The sequence below is a fragment of the Amyelois transitella genome, chromosome 15 (assembly GCF_032362555.1).
Source record: "Amyelois transitella isolate CPQ chromosome 15, ilAmyTran1.1, whole genome shotgun sequence".
Lineage (NCBI taxonomy): Eukaryota > Metazoa > Arthropoda > Insecta > Lepidoptera > Pyralidae > Amyelois > Amyelois transitella.
The window spans coordinates 3634007-3648796 of NC_083518.1; the positions used below are offsets into that span (position 1 = coordinate 3634007).

Sequence of the window (14790 nt, forward strand, 5' to 3'; positions counted from 1 at the left end):
AAAAATATGCGTATTAGTAATAGGTGCGGAACTTCTAAAAGTCCTTTTCTAAAAAAAAAAAACTATTCAAAAGCGACCTGACTATTAATAAAGCCGTTATCATTTACAAATGAACCAATTAATCAACAAATACAACACTATTCAATGAACAAAACTGATTCGCAATGTATAGAGTATAAGGTTCCTACAACCTAAGTCTAGACTTGGTGGGCAACCTCAGGATCCTTTATAAGGCCGGCGGGCGCAACGCAGGGATAGTGTTTCTTGTGAGCCCTACACGAATAAACAACATGAAGGCTGCTGTAAGTATTCTATTAATAAATTGTTAGTATTAAGGAAATGATATATTTACTTTTTGGTTAGATGTTAAGTTTGCTAATATGTGTTGGATAGATTAAGCCTTATAATTTTTATCCAAATTTGTATTACCTTTTATATTATATTTCTTTATATATATTTATATGTTAAAATTGAATTATATAGTTGTTTTAACTCAGTTATTCTTTTAACGCAAAGTTTAGAAGAAACAGCAAGCTTTCAAAAGTTAAAAAATACATTATCTCAAAAATACATGGATCAATAGCAAAAGTATAATAAAACATCGCCAATAAGTAGTTTATAAATTGATTACTAGCCAAAATCGATAAGAACACAGACTACACATATTCAAAAATTTTTATTTAAAAAGCAAATCTCTTAGATTTATCTCAATAAACAAACTTTTGAGGAATCAATACTGTATGATTATCCTAAAGCATTAATAATTTCATTTTAAAATGGATCAAAACCTACAATAACCTACAATAAAATTTACCCTAAAACCTTCATCATATAGCTTAATCCATATAGTCTCTACTAGATCTTTTATCAATAACACCGCTATCAGTCACGAATGTACCCGCCCGGCTCCGCCTGCAGTCACGTTATCACGTTGTCTATTTGTAAAGAGCAACATACAGAAATTTTGTAAACTACCGTATCCTTCTGCACTTAGATACCCGAATCGTCTGGCTACACTATCTCATACTACTAAATTGTTTCAAGCGAATAGTTACAATATGGCAATAAAACTTTATAACCATCTGCCAGAAAGTTTGAAATCCCTGCCATTGACAAAGTTTAAAAAACAGCTTCATACATTGTTGGTCACTAACTGCTTTTATAATATTAATGAATTTCTTGCATTTAAATTTTGACTATGACATACAGCGCCCTCAAAAATTAAAAAATCAAAAATTAAAAGATCATTTCATCAATTGACATTATTACATATTTAAAATTTCAGTAATAATTTCTATGTTTATATTATTTATTTGTTCAAAATTCTGCATGTAACTAACGTAAAATTAATTGTAAATAATTAAATTGAATATTTGCATGCCAACTGTTGGCGCAACACGCCTGTACAACTTATATAGACAAACTCTTGTCGCAATATGTAACCTATATTTACCGTGTTTGCCTGCAAATAAATTTATTCATTCATTCATTCATTCACGACACAAACAGACGAACATTTATATATTCAAACATTCGTACAATCACCCCTCGAATTTCGAAAATACTCGTATAATAACTTTCAAATTGGAATAAACATCCTTTTCATGTGAATTCGACTTACGTTATCGACCCTGTTTACATATAACAGGGTTAATAATAGAATTATAAAAGCTTTTAAAAATATTTTCTCCGTTTGAACCCGCTTGAAATGTATGTAGGTTATTTCATAAAACTTATGTTACTGTATTTTCATTCTGTAAGTACCAAATCACCTCATCGTGCCTTTTTCTTTGAATGCTTAAGGTATTTTGATACAATTTTCACCGGTATCTAATAAGCAAGAGGTTTTTGAGCAATATTTTCATATAAACCACAAAAACCGCGGGGACATTTAAAGGTTTTAAAATGAAAAGTCACGTACAAGTATTTACACTTTATAGCTACAACATTAACTAATTTATTCAAAGGGCTTTATAAAAATTGGCTCCTTTAAATATAAATAACTAGTAAAGTTGAAATTAACTCGTAATAAAAACAGTAATAGTAAAAAATAGTAATAATGTTCTTCATATAATAACATACTTACTACAAGATATACAAGTACATACGTAAGAAGATAATACAACAAGCCGGTATGGTCTATTTGCAATCCGCCCCAATTCCGAATTCTATTAACAAGTCAACGTTAAAAGTTCAATGCAACACTATCTAATAAGTTGCAGACTATGAGAAACTGTATAGTTATTGTAACTCCACGTAACAATTACAAATCTATAAAGAGCAAACACTTAACCACTTTTCCTTAAAGCGTGATCAATTTAGAACAACCATCATAAACATGATGGCTGTTTCATGGGAAAAGAACAATTAAGTGTGGGATGCCCTACATTTTTGCTTTGATGCTTATGCTTATTGGGAAAAGTTGTAAAGTAGTTTTGACTTAATCTACCTTTAATGAACTGAACTGGAGAGGTTACAAAAATGTACGACATACGTACAAGATAGGATAATTCATTCGCTTGTATATTAAAAATATTTATTTTGTCCAGCTTTGCGTTCTGCTGCTGGCAACGGCCGTCTTCGGCGCCGAAGAGAAGAAGACAGAGAAACGGGGGGTACTCGGGCTTGGCTACGGGGTTGGCGCTGCGCCCCTCGTCTCCCACGGCTACTACGGGCACGGCCTGGGCCTCTACAACCACGGGGTGGGCCTCTCGGGCTACGGCCTCGGACACGGGATCTACGGAGGAGGCCTCTACGGAGGGGGACTCTACGGACATGGACTCCTTGGACACGGACTCGTCGGACACGCAGCCCCCATCTCCGCCCCCCTCCTCAGCCATAGCTACTCCTCCCCCCTTCTTGGGCTCGGCCATGGCTGGCATTGAGTCTCATAATACAACTTCCTTAGTGCCAAATTAGTAAGTTGCATTGGTGGCTATTTTCTAAAATATACGTTTTAATTAATCGCTCGTTTCCTTTTTCCTTAAATCTAGATTGTGGAAATGTACCGATTTGGAAGGCTGCGCGTTAAAAGTTCACTCGTGTCGCAAGCGGATACTGAGTACATTTACTCCTAGCACCGGATGTTGCGAAAATTTGATCTGTGGATATTTCGAAACTGTCAACACTGTAGAAAAATATTATTAGGTGTTAATATAAGTATTAATGTGAATTTTCTAAAATAACACGCTTTTTCAATATAGGCGTAGCGAAATATCATTCCAAGTGGGAAAGTGGTATAATTTGTTTTAATAAGTTTTGCTTTAATATTTTTTATTCGATTTCCGCTTATTATAGGCATAAAAAATCTTTGAAATTTTAAACGTTACCTTATTTTTACTCTGAATTATTGTTAAGAGAATTGTAAGAAAAGAGGGCATAACAGTGAGGCACAATGATAGAACAGCTAAACATACTGTTCACAATATTAAAATTCATATTTCGCTTTGATTACACTCCATTTGGCGAAATATTGACATGTTATAATTTGTTTCAAAGTAACACCCACGTTATTGGTAATTTAAAAAAAACTGGTGATTAACGCAATTTACCGCACTTCGAAATACTAGTATGCCGGGCGCCCATACAAGGAACGTATCATGGTATGTGGCATGCAAAATAAACTTCTTTCTAAATGTGTAAATAGGTTGATGCTCTTTTTACATAATTTCTGAAGAATGATTACGATTTTAAATGTCGGGAGAAAGAGGGTGCAAGGAACACGCAAAAATGAGAATAAATAAAAAAATTGTATGGTCATGAAATAGTAAATTAAAAATAATTAACAAAGATGATGACAATCAAAGATAGAACAATAAAGCAAACTTATAATTACCTTACAATATAATAAATCAAACAAAATAATCGTATCGATTTCAGTTGGTCTGTGGTTTTAATGGTAATCCAATATTTAACTTTTCCCTTTGAAATGCTATCCTGTCGGATGAAGTTACTCTAAGAGATAGCATTTCAAATAGATAACCAATTTATTAACACAAAAAATCAAAAAATACGAAAACATCTAAAATTACGAATTCACAATAAATGATAAAAAAATGAAAAGTCAAAATCAAAAGTCTAAACCATTTTTTAGCATAACTATAAAATATGACTTATAAAACTCCTTGTATGTAATAACTGCTGTTCTTTTACAGACAGTAGGGCAGTATGTAAAGACTTCAAGGTAGGGTAAAAGAAACTTGTATTTTTATGCGGTGAAAACATTTAAAGATTTGATGCTAAGGTAAGTAATTTTATGAAAGCAACTTGGTTTAGAGGTATCAATTAAAATAGGCAACTAGCTTTGTTGTTGTTTGTTTGAGCAGTCCTCTCCCCGCAGCATGGCACGTGCGATGCTGTTTTTGTCGCGCGAAAAACTATCGCTGTTTCGCTTTTTACAATGACGTGAAACGGGACAGCGAGAGTATTTCACGCGATTAAAAAGGCGTCGGGCATCCAATGCTACGGGGGCTGGTTCTAGTCCTCTTTTGGTTTCTAATTATCTTTAAGTAGATATTATTCATTGCTGCCTCAATTTTTATGCTTAGTTTTGTTATCTCCAAAATTATAGTGTGATGAGAACAATATATTATATCTTGTTGCTAGGTAAAAGAGTCTTGTGATTATTGGCTCTGTCTTCCTCGTAAGATATAAACACGTGATATGTTTATGTACATAAAGGTATTGAATGTGTATTATTTTGGCAATTTCCCGATTTTTGCAACCTGTCACAAAAAACCAGGTCTATAAACCTCTAACCGTGCCTAGCTGGGCTGCTTGTATTGCAAAACGTTGACACATGTTACTTAGATTTCTAATCTGTGGCAATTGCCAGTCCTTGTAGGTCATAATTAGCTAAACGAAGTGAGAAAAAATCTTCTTATAGACTTTCTGCACTTAAACAACACAACTTCCTACATTACTCACGAACATAAACACATGTCACGTCTTTATTACGTTTACACACATTGACATGTAGCTATCCCCATTCTCTTGAATGATGTTCGGGATATTAAGCAGCATACACTGTGTTTTCCCTTCGCCTCCTGACCAGCATAGAAGGTGCAGACATCCTTAACTAATATTCAATGAAGAACCGCGGGAAATAGAGCTAGTAATAATAAGAAGGTTACTTTATTATTTATCATCAAAGTTTAGGCGGCTTAACAAATAACTGTTAAATGAATATGCATTGAATTTATAAATTACTCATAAAATTTGATATTTTTTATCAATATTGAAAAAATTATGATAAATATGGACCTTCACACCAATAAAAAAGATGAATAAATTGTTAACCTATTAATAAACAACAACAAAAATTACTGAAGTATTTATGAACCAATCTATCTTTATAATCTTCCTAGCCCTAGCTTAGGGGTTCACTCTGTGGCGACGCTCCTAAATTGGATAAATCAGGAATGAAAGCGACTCCCGCGCACTTGATCAGCGCAACTTTGCAGGTAAACTCAATAAACCAAATTTATTTATGGCTACACATTCAATTGTGTCAATGTGCCGGTATCCTCATTATGTTTTCCCTCACCGTAACAGCTCATCGATTAGGAATCAAACTATTGTACATAACTCAAAAAAGAGTTATCTAATATACATGGCAGCGGTAGGAAATAGAAAAAAAAATCTTGAGTTATCTATATGTATATAAATTATTTACAAAAAAAAATGTGCATTTTATAAAACCTAATTATAAATAAGTCTTATAAGACACTGATCGGTATTACGAAATTCACAACCTTAATATGAAGCTATAGAGTGTGAGGGCTAAGGGCAAGCATTGTTGATGTGAAGCAGGTGGGAAGGTCACCGCTTGACATTATAACTAGAGGCCGGTAACCTTTCGAGACCGTTCCAGAGTAGACGGGAACCGATTGTTCTAAAGCTAATTCTGAGGTCGTTTTAAATACTCATGTTCTAAGACAATCTTGCATGCGAATACTCGTGTTTTGAAATTATTAAATTCAATGTACAGATTTTTTTTTGCAAAGGTTTAGTTTGGCTTTATTGCAACTAATCAATATAATTCCGAAAAGAGTTATTTATATTGGATTCGACCATGTTGATAGAACGCACCTATTTTGAGTCAATAACCTTTCAACCACCGTCGCTGTCTTAAGCAAGTTTACCTACTTTAAAACAAACATCAAAATCAAACAAAACGCCCACCAAAAAAGGGAATGCCAAAATTTGTATGACGCTTTGCGTGAGATCTAAGTAGTTCACGCATAATAATCAAGTGATTAGTATTCAGATCAGATTTGTTGTCCAAACTTCTTCTATGATGCGTTTTTTAAGTCCGTTTTGGAATACGAGTACTTGTCCAAATATCAATATCTAAGACTTAGTGCAGTGTTTTGTACTGTTTAAAGTAGCAGGCGTTTTGTTGATGATGCATTTTGTTATGTTATAAACGTGCATTATGGGGTTGGACCGGCAAATTGTAACAATCTGAAGCTCAATTCCACCATACCCCATAAACGTGTTAATTGTAGCTTTGTGGCAATTAACTCCATCTACTTCGAAAGGGATGTTTGCCTATATAAATACCAAAGTTGCCTATATATTTGTAATCTGTTTGTATAATAATCTCTTCACGTTCTTACATAAAACAATGTTCATGATTTTCAGCCCCATAGGTACTTTGTTGCAAGATTCAAGCCGTATAAATTTATGCAGATTAAAATTAGAACAATTAAAATACAATTTGTTCTGTGGATGTAATACTTTATGTTGTTATTAATTTGGAAATTCAGGAGCATTTACAAAAAAATTCTAAGACAAATTTTGTATAAGTTACTGATACATACATACATAAAATCACGCCTTATCCCCGTAGGGGTAGGCAGAGACTGCATCTTTCCACTTGCCACGATCTCTGCATACTTCCTTCGCTTCATCTCCATTCATAACTCTTTTCATGCTAGTTATTGCTATTGTATTTTTAATTGCTGATAATTTTTAAAAAAATTAATCGTGAAAGTAAATTATGAATCTTCTGATCTTGTAATACAAAATTAACTCCAATATCCTTAATTCATCCTGTGCAAATGTTTAAGTCGGTACGCGGTTTATTAATTAACCATCATTAAACTTATCGAAACATACTCCAAATTTGATTGATTTTGCAAACCTAGAGTGGGTCACCATTTCTGACATTTCTCGGATAATGTCATAAAAAAACCAGATCAAGTACCACGTTGATCTATCAACTTAACATTGAAATTTGAATATCAAGTGTGAATTTCGTCACTAACCAGCGGGTGAGCCGGTGGTGGTCCCACGAAGGAGGTACTGCCTCCCGAGGGCCGAAGTTACGAAATCATCGCTCGTCTCCGAATTAATTGCCCTTAGTTCGTATAAATGTGTCCTAAACCAATGATCTGATATCAAATTGGAAACACCGCGGACGAAGACAACTTCCTTTAGTCAACATGAAAGTTTTTGTAAGTTTTTTTTTATTTTTTGATAATTATAATCGATATGTGAATTAATTTTGGATTATAAATGACAACGATATTGAAAGCGTCGTAGGTACTGTCATAACTTTTAAATCGGTTCATAGAAATATTTTAATTTAAGGAGCATGGGAAAGCTAAGGTATGTCTTAATATATTTAAAGAAAAGGCAGTAAGCGTGCCCAGGAGGATGCACTAGGGATTAACGACAAGAGAAAGAAAAAGTTTTTATAAAAGAATAACTCTAGAATCTTTTTCAAAATGCTTTTAATATGCTCTGCCTCTTTGATAATGGATTTTCCTTTTTATTTTGGTTGACTGAAATAAAACACGAGGGATAAGTCCGCCATTGTACCCATATTTGTTAAAACCAAATGGAACCTTTTTTTATGTGCTAAAGAGTTTACTGACAAACAACACCTTTGAATTACATGAATTTAGTAGTTTAATTTAATTATGATATATACGATTCTCGGGTGGTAAATAAAAGCTCCTAGCCGACTATGAAAGATGATTTCTTCAAGCCGCATCTAGTAGAAATCTAGGTAAGGGGCTCAAACCAATACATTTTGCGGACACAAACCTTTATTAAATTTTACTACACTGAATAACGATGCATTGTGACGCCAATAGTAGTACTATTCGCGTGTACAATAATGCCAATAAACTTGTATAATTTTGTGCAATTGAATTATCATATAATGAACATTGTATGTGTATGGCATGTCTAAGCCACTGAAGAAAAGACCGATCCCGTAGCGAATTTTCTTAGTTGTGTGTTAGATTAATTGTAACTTACATATACATATAATCATGTCCACAAACCCTGTGGGTAGACGGAGCCAGCAGTCTCGAAAATACCAATTGGATACGTTCAGCTGTGCAGTTAATTTTAACTTACGTATGTGTAATTTATCTGGAAAACTTACCGAAAAATAAATCTAATAACTAGCAGCGAGCATGGCCTCCTAGGTTATTATTATTATTTATTTTAATTTTATATTTTCTCTACCAGATGCAAATATGTGTAGGTATCGAAGTTAAATATATAAAAAATTTTACTTCAGCAAAAATTTATTCCAAATAACATGTTATTTCTTTTTCCAGATTTGTGTGGTTGTCCTGGCCGCGGTCGCCCTTGCCGAGAAATCCAGGGAAAAGCGCGGCATTTACGGCGAGCCCGGCGGTCTCCTCTCCCCGGCGCTCCACTCAGCTCCCCTGGCGCACTCGCACTCCCTCCCTGCCAGTCTACTAGCTCCCCACTCCCTCCATGACCATCTCCCACATTACCATGCCCCAGCTCTGACTTCCAGTCTCCACGCCCCTGTATTAAGCTCTAGTGTCCACCATGCCCCAGTTTTGAGCTCAAGCTACCACCATACCCCAGTTCTAAGCTCCAGCTATCATCATGCCCCAGTTCTAAGCTCCAGCTATCATCATGCCCCAGTTCTCAGCTCCAGCCATCACCATCACGCCCCATTAGCCAGCTACCATGCCCCTGCTGTAAGCTCTTTCCACGCGCCATTAGTCAGCTCGAGCCTTCACCACGCCCCTCTTGTAAGCCATCATGCTCCAGTCCTAAGCTCCAGCTATCACCATCACGCCCCGGTTCTGAGCTCTGTGCACCACCATGAGCCCCTCCTGAGCTCGCATTCCCACGTGCATGTCGCCCCCGTCGTCCGCTACTCCGCACCTAGATACGCCTCCGGCTGGTAAAAATGTAATCCGCCTATTTTCTAGACCAAATATACACTAGTGAAGTTTTATTTTTATTTTCATTTAATTTTTCTACTAAATATTAGTTGTAATATAAGGTAGTATGTGATCAATAGAAGAATAAACATACTAGGTCCAGGTGATTCTAAAAAAGATGATTTTCTACCTGGACTCGGCCGGGAATCGCCCCCAGAACCTTAGGCTTAAAATTCAGAACATTTTTACCTTAACATTAGCCTTATTAACCTATTCTGTTAACCTTACAAAGTAAACTAACAATTTGAACTAAAATTTTTAACTGAACACGTTTTTTAAAAACTCATTCGCAGTAAATAAACCTATTTATGACATTTAAGCGCTAGATATTACGAAAGCAGTCTCGCAGTTTGAAAGTTGAACTATTAATATGGCTTCTTTAATGTAACCTTCGTATAATGTTCAAAAACAAGTCATAAATACAATTGTAGGCTGGTTTTGCGACCTTGCTCTGTGCACAGAATCCTTGTATCATCGTTGTTCATAAAGTATAACATTATAATACCATAATTTACAATGCAAAATAATATTTGATTGCGAAAGAGCCAAATGACATAGTTAGTAATGGCCATCGACCGATATCGAGTATTAATCGTTACATATTTTAATTTATAATATTCGGTCGAGGTTCTAAGATGCGCCTAATAGAGGCCGACACCTGATTATAATAATCTTCAAAATAACTAATGTTTAATAGCCTGTTTACACATTATTGAATTGAATTTAAGACGTTTAATATAAATTTGGGAGATGGTTTTTTTTAGTATAGTCAATTATAGAAGGATCTTTATGTCTTTGGATATAGTGCACTCTACTAAAGTAACACACTCTCGGCTGATTTCGTATATTTTATAACTTATAGACTGGAATAGTTCATTATAGCAATGAAAATAAGCCGGGTATTGAACTTAAGTATAGCGAAAACAGTAGGTAATAAACTAACACAAAGAAGGAAAAAAAATTATAATAACATGTTTTTGAAAAACAAAAATTATAACCAGCTAATTAATAATATGAAATCCTTATTCATTAGAAACCCATATGTAACACAAATAATTTTCACCTGTTTAACTCCAGAAAGAACATTACCTGGACAACCGCGAGGAGGAACATTGGTAATTATTATTAACAGTCAGGTCAAGTCGTCCTAATTTCAAGTCGCAGGTTTACAGGTTTCTTTTGAGTCGCGAGGGTATTTATTACCTTTATCCCCTTTCACTCATTTCAGTAATCGTTGCACCTATTTAATATTATTGTTTATTTATTGTAATTTTTATGTAAATTTATTATAATGATTTTAGTTTGTATTTTGTGTAGGTATTAATACATTTATTTATTTAGTTTGACCCAACATAAAGTTCTCTGTCAACCTCGCAATGGTTGACCGGTAGATAATGCTTCCAGCATTAAGTCCGCCAATTGTGCTATACATTTGTATTTTATACAAAACAGTTAAAAAAAATTAATAAGTTATAATTAATTCTCATGAAATGTCACTGAAAGACTAAGAGATCAAAGATTTATTGCAAATTCGCACGAGTAATGTGATACAAAAGTATGCAGTGGCGGCAAGTGTGGAGCAAGTGATATTAGGTATCAATTGCAAAGCTTCATCTTTGCGCAACTACCAATAAAATATCAGGTTTATGCGCATAGGCACATTGCATACTTGTCAATCATCATCTATGCACATATTTAAATACTATTTATTAATAATACAGAAGCGATAAACGTAGCTTTTATTTCTTAATGAACTTGTTGACATTTATTTTATACAGTCTTATAAAATTAGCTTTTTCTTGCAAAAATGACCGGGCGATACAAATAAAGCAAAAAAATTTATTTATTAAAACCAAATAATAATTAAAAGTGTTACTAATGTTATAACTGACGCTTATCCTAGGTTTGAGTTTAAAAAAATTCTTCATTTGACGTTAAATTATTAAAAAATAGTGTCGATCCTCTTTGTTATCTTTCAGAACCTAATAAAATCGGAGTAGTTAGAGACATAGGTACATTAACTGGTGCATAGGATCACCATATTATGATAGCGTCTAGCTACGAAATCATCGGGTAAAAGCTAGTATTTTTTATAAAACGTGATTAAAATTTTACAAATTTTTTTTGTAGACTTTTCTCAGAAGATACCTTAGCTACCTCCCATACCTACATAAATTAACGCGAGTTTGCACAGCTATCATCTGATCCCACTGTACAACCAGTGGGGACTTAAAAATAGTTCGTGTGTATGATGTACATATGTATCATAGAATGAATAATAGTGTCTATTGTTTAAGTTTAAATGTATAAAGATATGTTATATCAACTTATCTATCTAATTTTATTAAATTAATTCCAAAGTCACATGCATCCATTCGTAAACTATGCGTGGGATGTTTCCGCCAACATTTCCATACAAAAGAAAAATACATTCAGTTCCGTAGCATGTCCATGAATTACTGTTGGCAACACCAACATTTTCGTTTAAATAAAGATTGAATTTTTGTTTATTGTTAATTGTCTGTTGGCCGAATGTCTCATGGAAGTAGTAAATGGTATTAAGAGAACTTGTTTTGTGTGCTTTTAAGAAATACATTATATTAATTAAACTATCTAAAAACTATCTAAAAACAAGTATTTTAAGCTCTTTTAAATTTGATAGTATTTTTAACAAGATATTGTTAAATTGTCTTAATCCATACTAACATTATAAATACGAAAGTAAGTTTGTTTATTGGTTTGTTACGCTTTCAAGGTTAGTTTTTTATACGAGTAGCAATCCATGAAATTTTGCATGCATAAAATGTGGAGTTAAAAAGACATAGAATACAAGGACGGAGCCGTAGGAGAAAGCTAGTATATGATAAATAAATTAAATTAAATTGAAAGACTGGAACAGCGCCTCTGACAAAATTATCATATTGCCTATTTTCTGTTTGAAGCCCCTCAGTGTTGTATTCTGTTATATGTGGTGACTCTTCTCTCACCAATCAAGACACACACAGCTCTTAAAAAAATACAGCACAAAAATTATAGGTACCATAGACATCGGAATGTTAATATTATAATACTTAATCTGATTTCTATGGCAGATACATGATGATTTGACAAAGTTGTAATCGGTTGCCTGCCTGTTTATAAGTAGATTTTACAGATGTTACTGCTTACATTCAAAAGACGTCTTCTACAAACCTACTGGAAGAACTGATGTACATTAATTTATATGATTATTTATGTGTTTACAGTGCAATGATGTAATGCTATTAAATATAATTGATTGATGTCCGGCGCAGAGGTAACCATGTCGAAGGATCGGCCTGTTTGATGATAAATCACCTGCCAAGAGGTCTAATGTAGATAAATTACGTTACACTACTCCTTGCCTGGTCCAATGCTCGTATAAGAAAATTAGTACCTGGGTGACCGAGCTATATATACATATATTTATATACAAATATTGCTAGTTTGATAGGATAGGATTACAAAATAAAATGCGACGATTCTTAAATATAATTCATGTGTGACCATTACCAGTACCAACCAAAAGTTTTACTTGTAATAAAAATGTACGTATTTATTGGACGAAAGTATTTATATTGAAACCTAAACTAAAAAAGAACTGAATGTTTTACTAAAATAATTGTTACCTCAAACTTTATCGATTATGTGTTGTATTACGACGCAATTATTTAAACTTAATAACAATTAATCTTTATATAGAAAATTATAGTATTTATAGCCGTTATAAAATAAGATAAAACAGGTAAATAATGTGTTACTCCATCTACAAGATACAGTTATCACAGTTCCAAATTAATTTATTATAAGTAAATAAATTCATCAAAGTGGCGACTTTAACCCGCTAGTTCTTACAAAACAATAAATAACCGCCTCCAATCGATATCCTCATTTTTAAACCTTCTCCTAAATGTAACAAATACTTTCCAGAAAACCGTATCAAAATCGATTCAGCGAAACGCGATACATACACCTGAGAACCACTTCTTTTTTAACGGCAGTTAAATTTTTTTATTGTTTTCGCAACGTTTAGGCGAGAACGCGTTTATTCTAATTCGCATTTGGTCCAATCACCTTCTCAGTTAAGACAAGAGTGAATTATTTTGGACGAACCTTAAATTGGAATTTTTTTTAACACTATGACGTATTCGACTAGTTTAATAACAAGATAGTGCTCGCGATTTCGTCCTTATGAACTATGAAATTAGACTTAGGATCCACATATGACTTGCTAACAAAAATTAAAAAATTATCATAAAATTCGAAATAATATACCTAGCCATTCACGGTTCTCAGGGTAATATCTTCAAAGCACAAAAAACGAATAGGTTAATAACCTCTATGGGTGCAATTCTTACAAAAACCTCCTCTTTCCAGAAGGGAGTTAGGATACACTACTTACATCGTTCCACTTTACGATTTCTAGATATAATGTACGAGTATGACTTTTACTATACTATACTATATATAGTAGTTCTATACTATAGTGTATGACTAATTACATATTTCTCTCTGAGGCCTTTTGTACACCTTTAGTTCCTTTAGGATACATTTTAAGGTAAACTTAGGGTAAGGATGCCTATTATGAGATACCATTTCTATTTTTGACTATAAAATCGAAACTGTTACCTTTGAAGACTTCCGAGATACAGTTTTAGAAAGGGAATTTAATGTACTTGAAATGTGTAATAACTATTTAGTGCTAAATATGATATTTTTCTGTCTGTGTTATGAAACATGAAATATAACAGAAAATAAGTCCTAGCAAAAGGGTCTCCTATTATGAGATATTAAGGGTACTTAATATGAGATAGTATCTCATATTAAGTTCCATAAAATTTTAGGGGTAAACAAAACATAAAAAACAATATTCATGTCATTATAATCCTTTATTTATTTATTGTAACCCTTTATTTAAATATTATAGATAAACATCAGTCTCAACATTTTAGTACTTTAATTTTTAATAGCCAACTGAAACGCCATGTAGGTATTTGAAATCCTGCAAACGTAAGCCATCATTTATCCATTTCTTTGCAATAATTTTCCAGCTCGGCTTCTAAATCAATAGGTAAGGCTGGTCGTCTCCCCATTCGAACCTAGACAAGATCTTCTGCTTGGGTATCTTTTTTCACACAGCTCTCAAGGGTACCCTTAGGTACAATAAAACGTTTAGCAGCTCTTAAGTAGCCCATTTCAGGTCTTCGTACTGCATTCACAATCTGTATCATGGCAGTGTGGTCCCAGGTCTTTCTTTTGATCGGAGGCATCTAAAATAAAAAATACACATCACCTTTAAAAATTGCTCTTTTTGTATACCACAATATGAGATATCCCATTTTAGGAACCCCAGCATATCTCATATTAGGAAAACAACAGTTTTACAAAATGAATGCCTTTTTTTTGGTTTAAAAAAGAAAACACAATAAAACTGCATTTACATCTTAAAATTGATCATATTAGTTACAAGCAAAATATATATTAAGACCTTTTAACTTAATAATAAAGTTGTTACATACCTTGTAAACATTTGATGAAAAATATTTGG

At 33.5% G+C, this 14790-nt stretch overlaps 2 protein-coding genes across 2 annotated transcripts; both read left to right on the top strand.

The window, feature by feature from the left end:
* The first annotated feature begins 290 nt into the window (after positions 1-290).
* Positions 291-2885, top strand: LOC106135668 (larval cuticle protein F1-like). The gene is made up of 2 exons (XM_013336029.1): positions 291-302; positions 2550-2885. The coding sequence occupies exons 1-2, from the start codon at positions 291-293 to the stop codon at positions 2883-2885; spliced, it is 348 nt and encodes a 115-aa protein (XP_013191483.1).
* Positions 2886-8085: 5200 nt separating this feature from the next.
* LOC132902577 (pupal cuticle protein G1A-like) lies at positions 8086-9188 on the top strand. The gene is made up of 2 exons (XM_060948343.1): positions 8086-8142; positions 8580-9188. The coding sequence occupies exons 1-2, from the start codon at positions 8086-8088 to the stop codon at positions 9186-9188; spliced, it is 666 nt and encodes a 221-aa protein (XP_060804326.1).
* The last annotated feature ends 5602 nt before the right edge of the window (positions 9189-14790 follow it).

Coding starts and splice junctions, on each gene's coding strand:
- LOC132902577 (XM_060948343.1), top strand. CDS start 8,086: ATGCATTGTGACGCCAATAGTAGTACTATTCGCGTGTACAATAATGCC. Junction 8,143..8,579: donor ACAATAATGCCAATAAACTT/GTATAATTTTGT, acceptor TTCTTTTTCCAG/ATTTGTGTGGTTGTCCTGGC.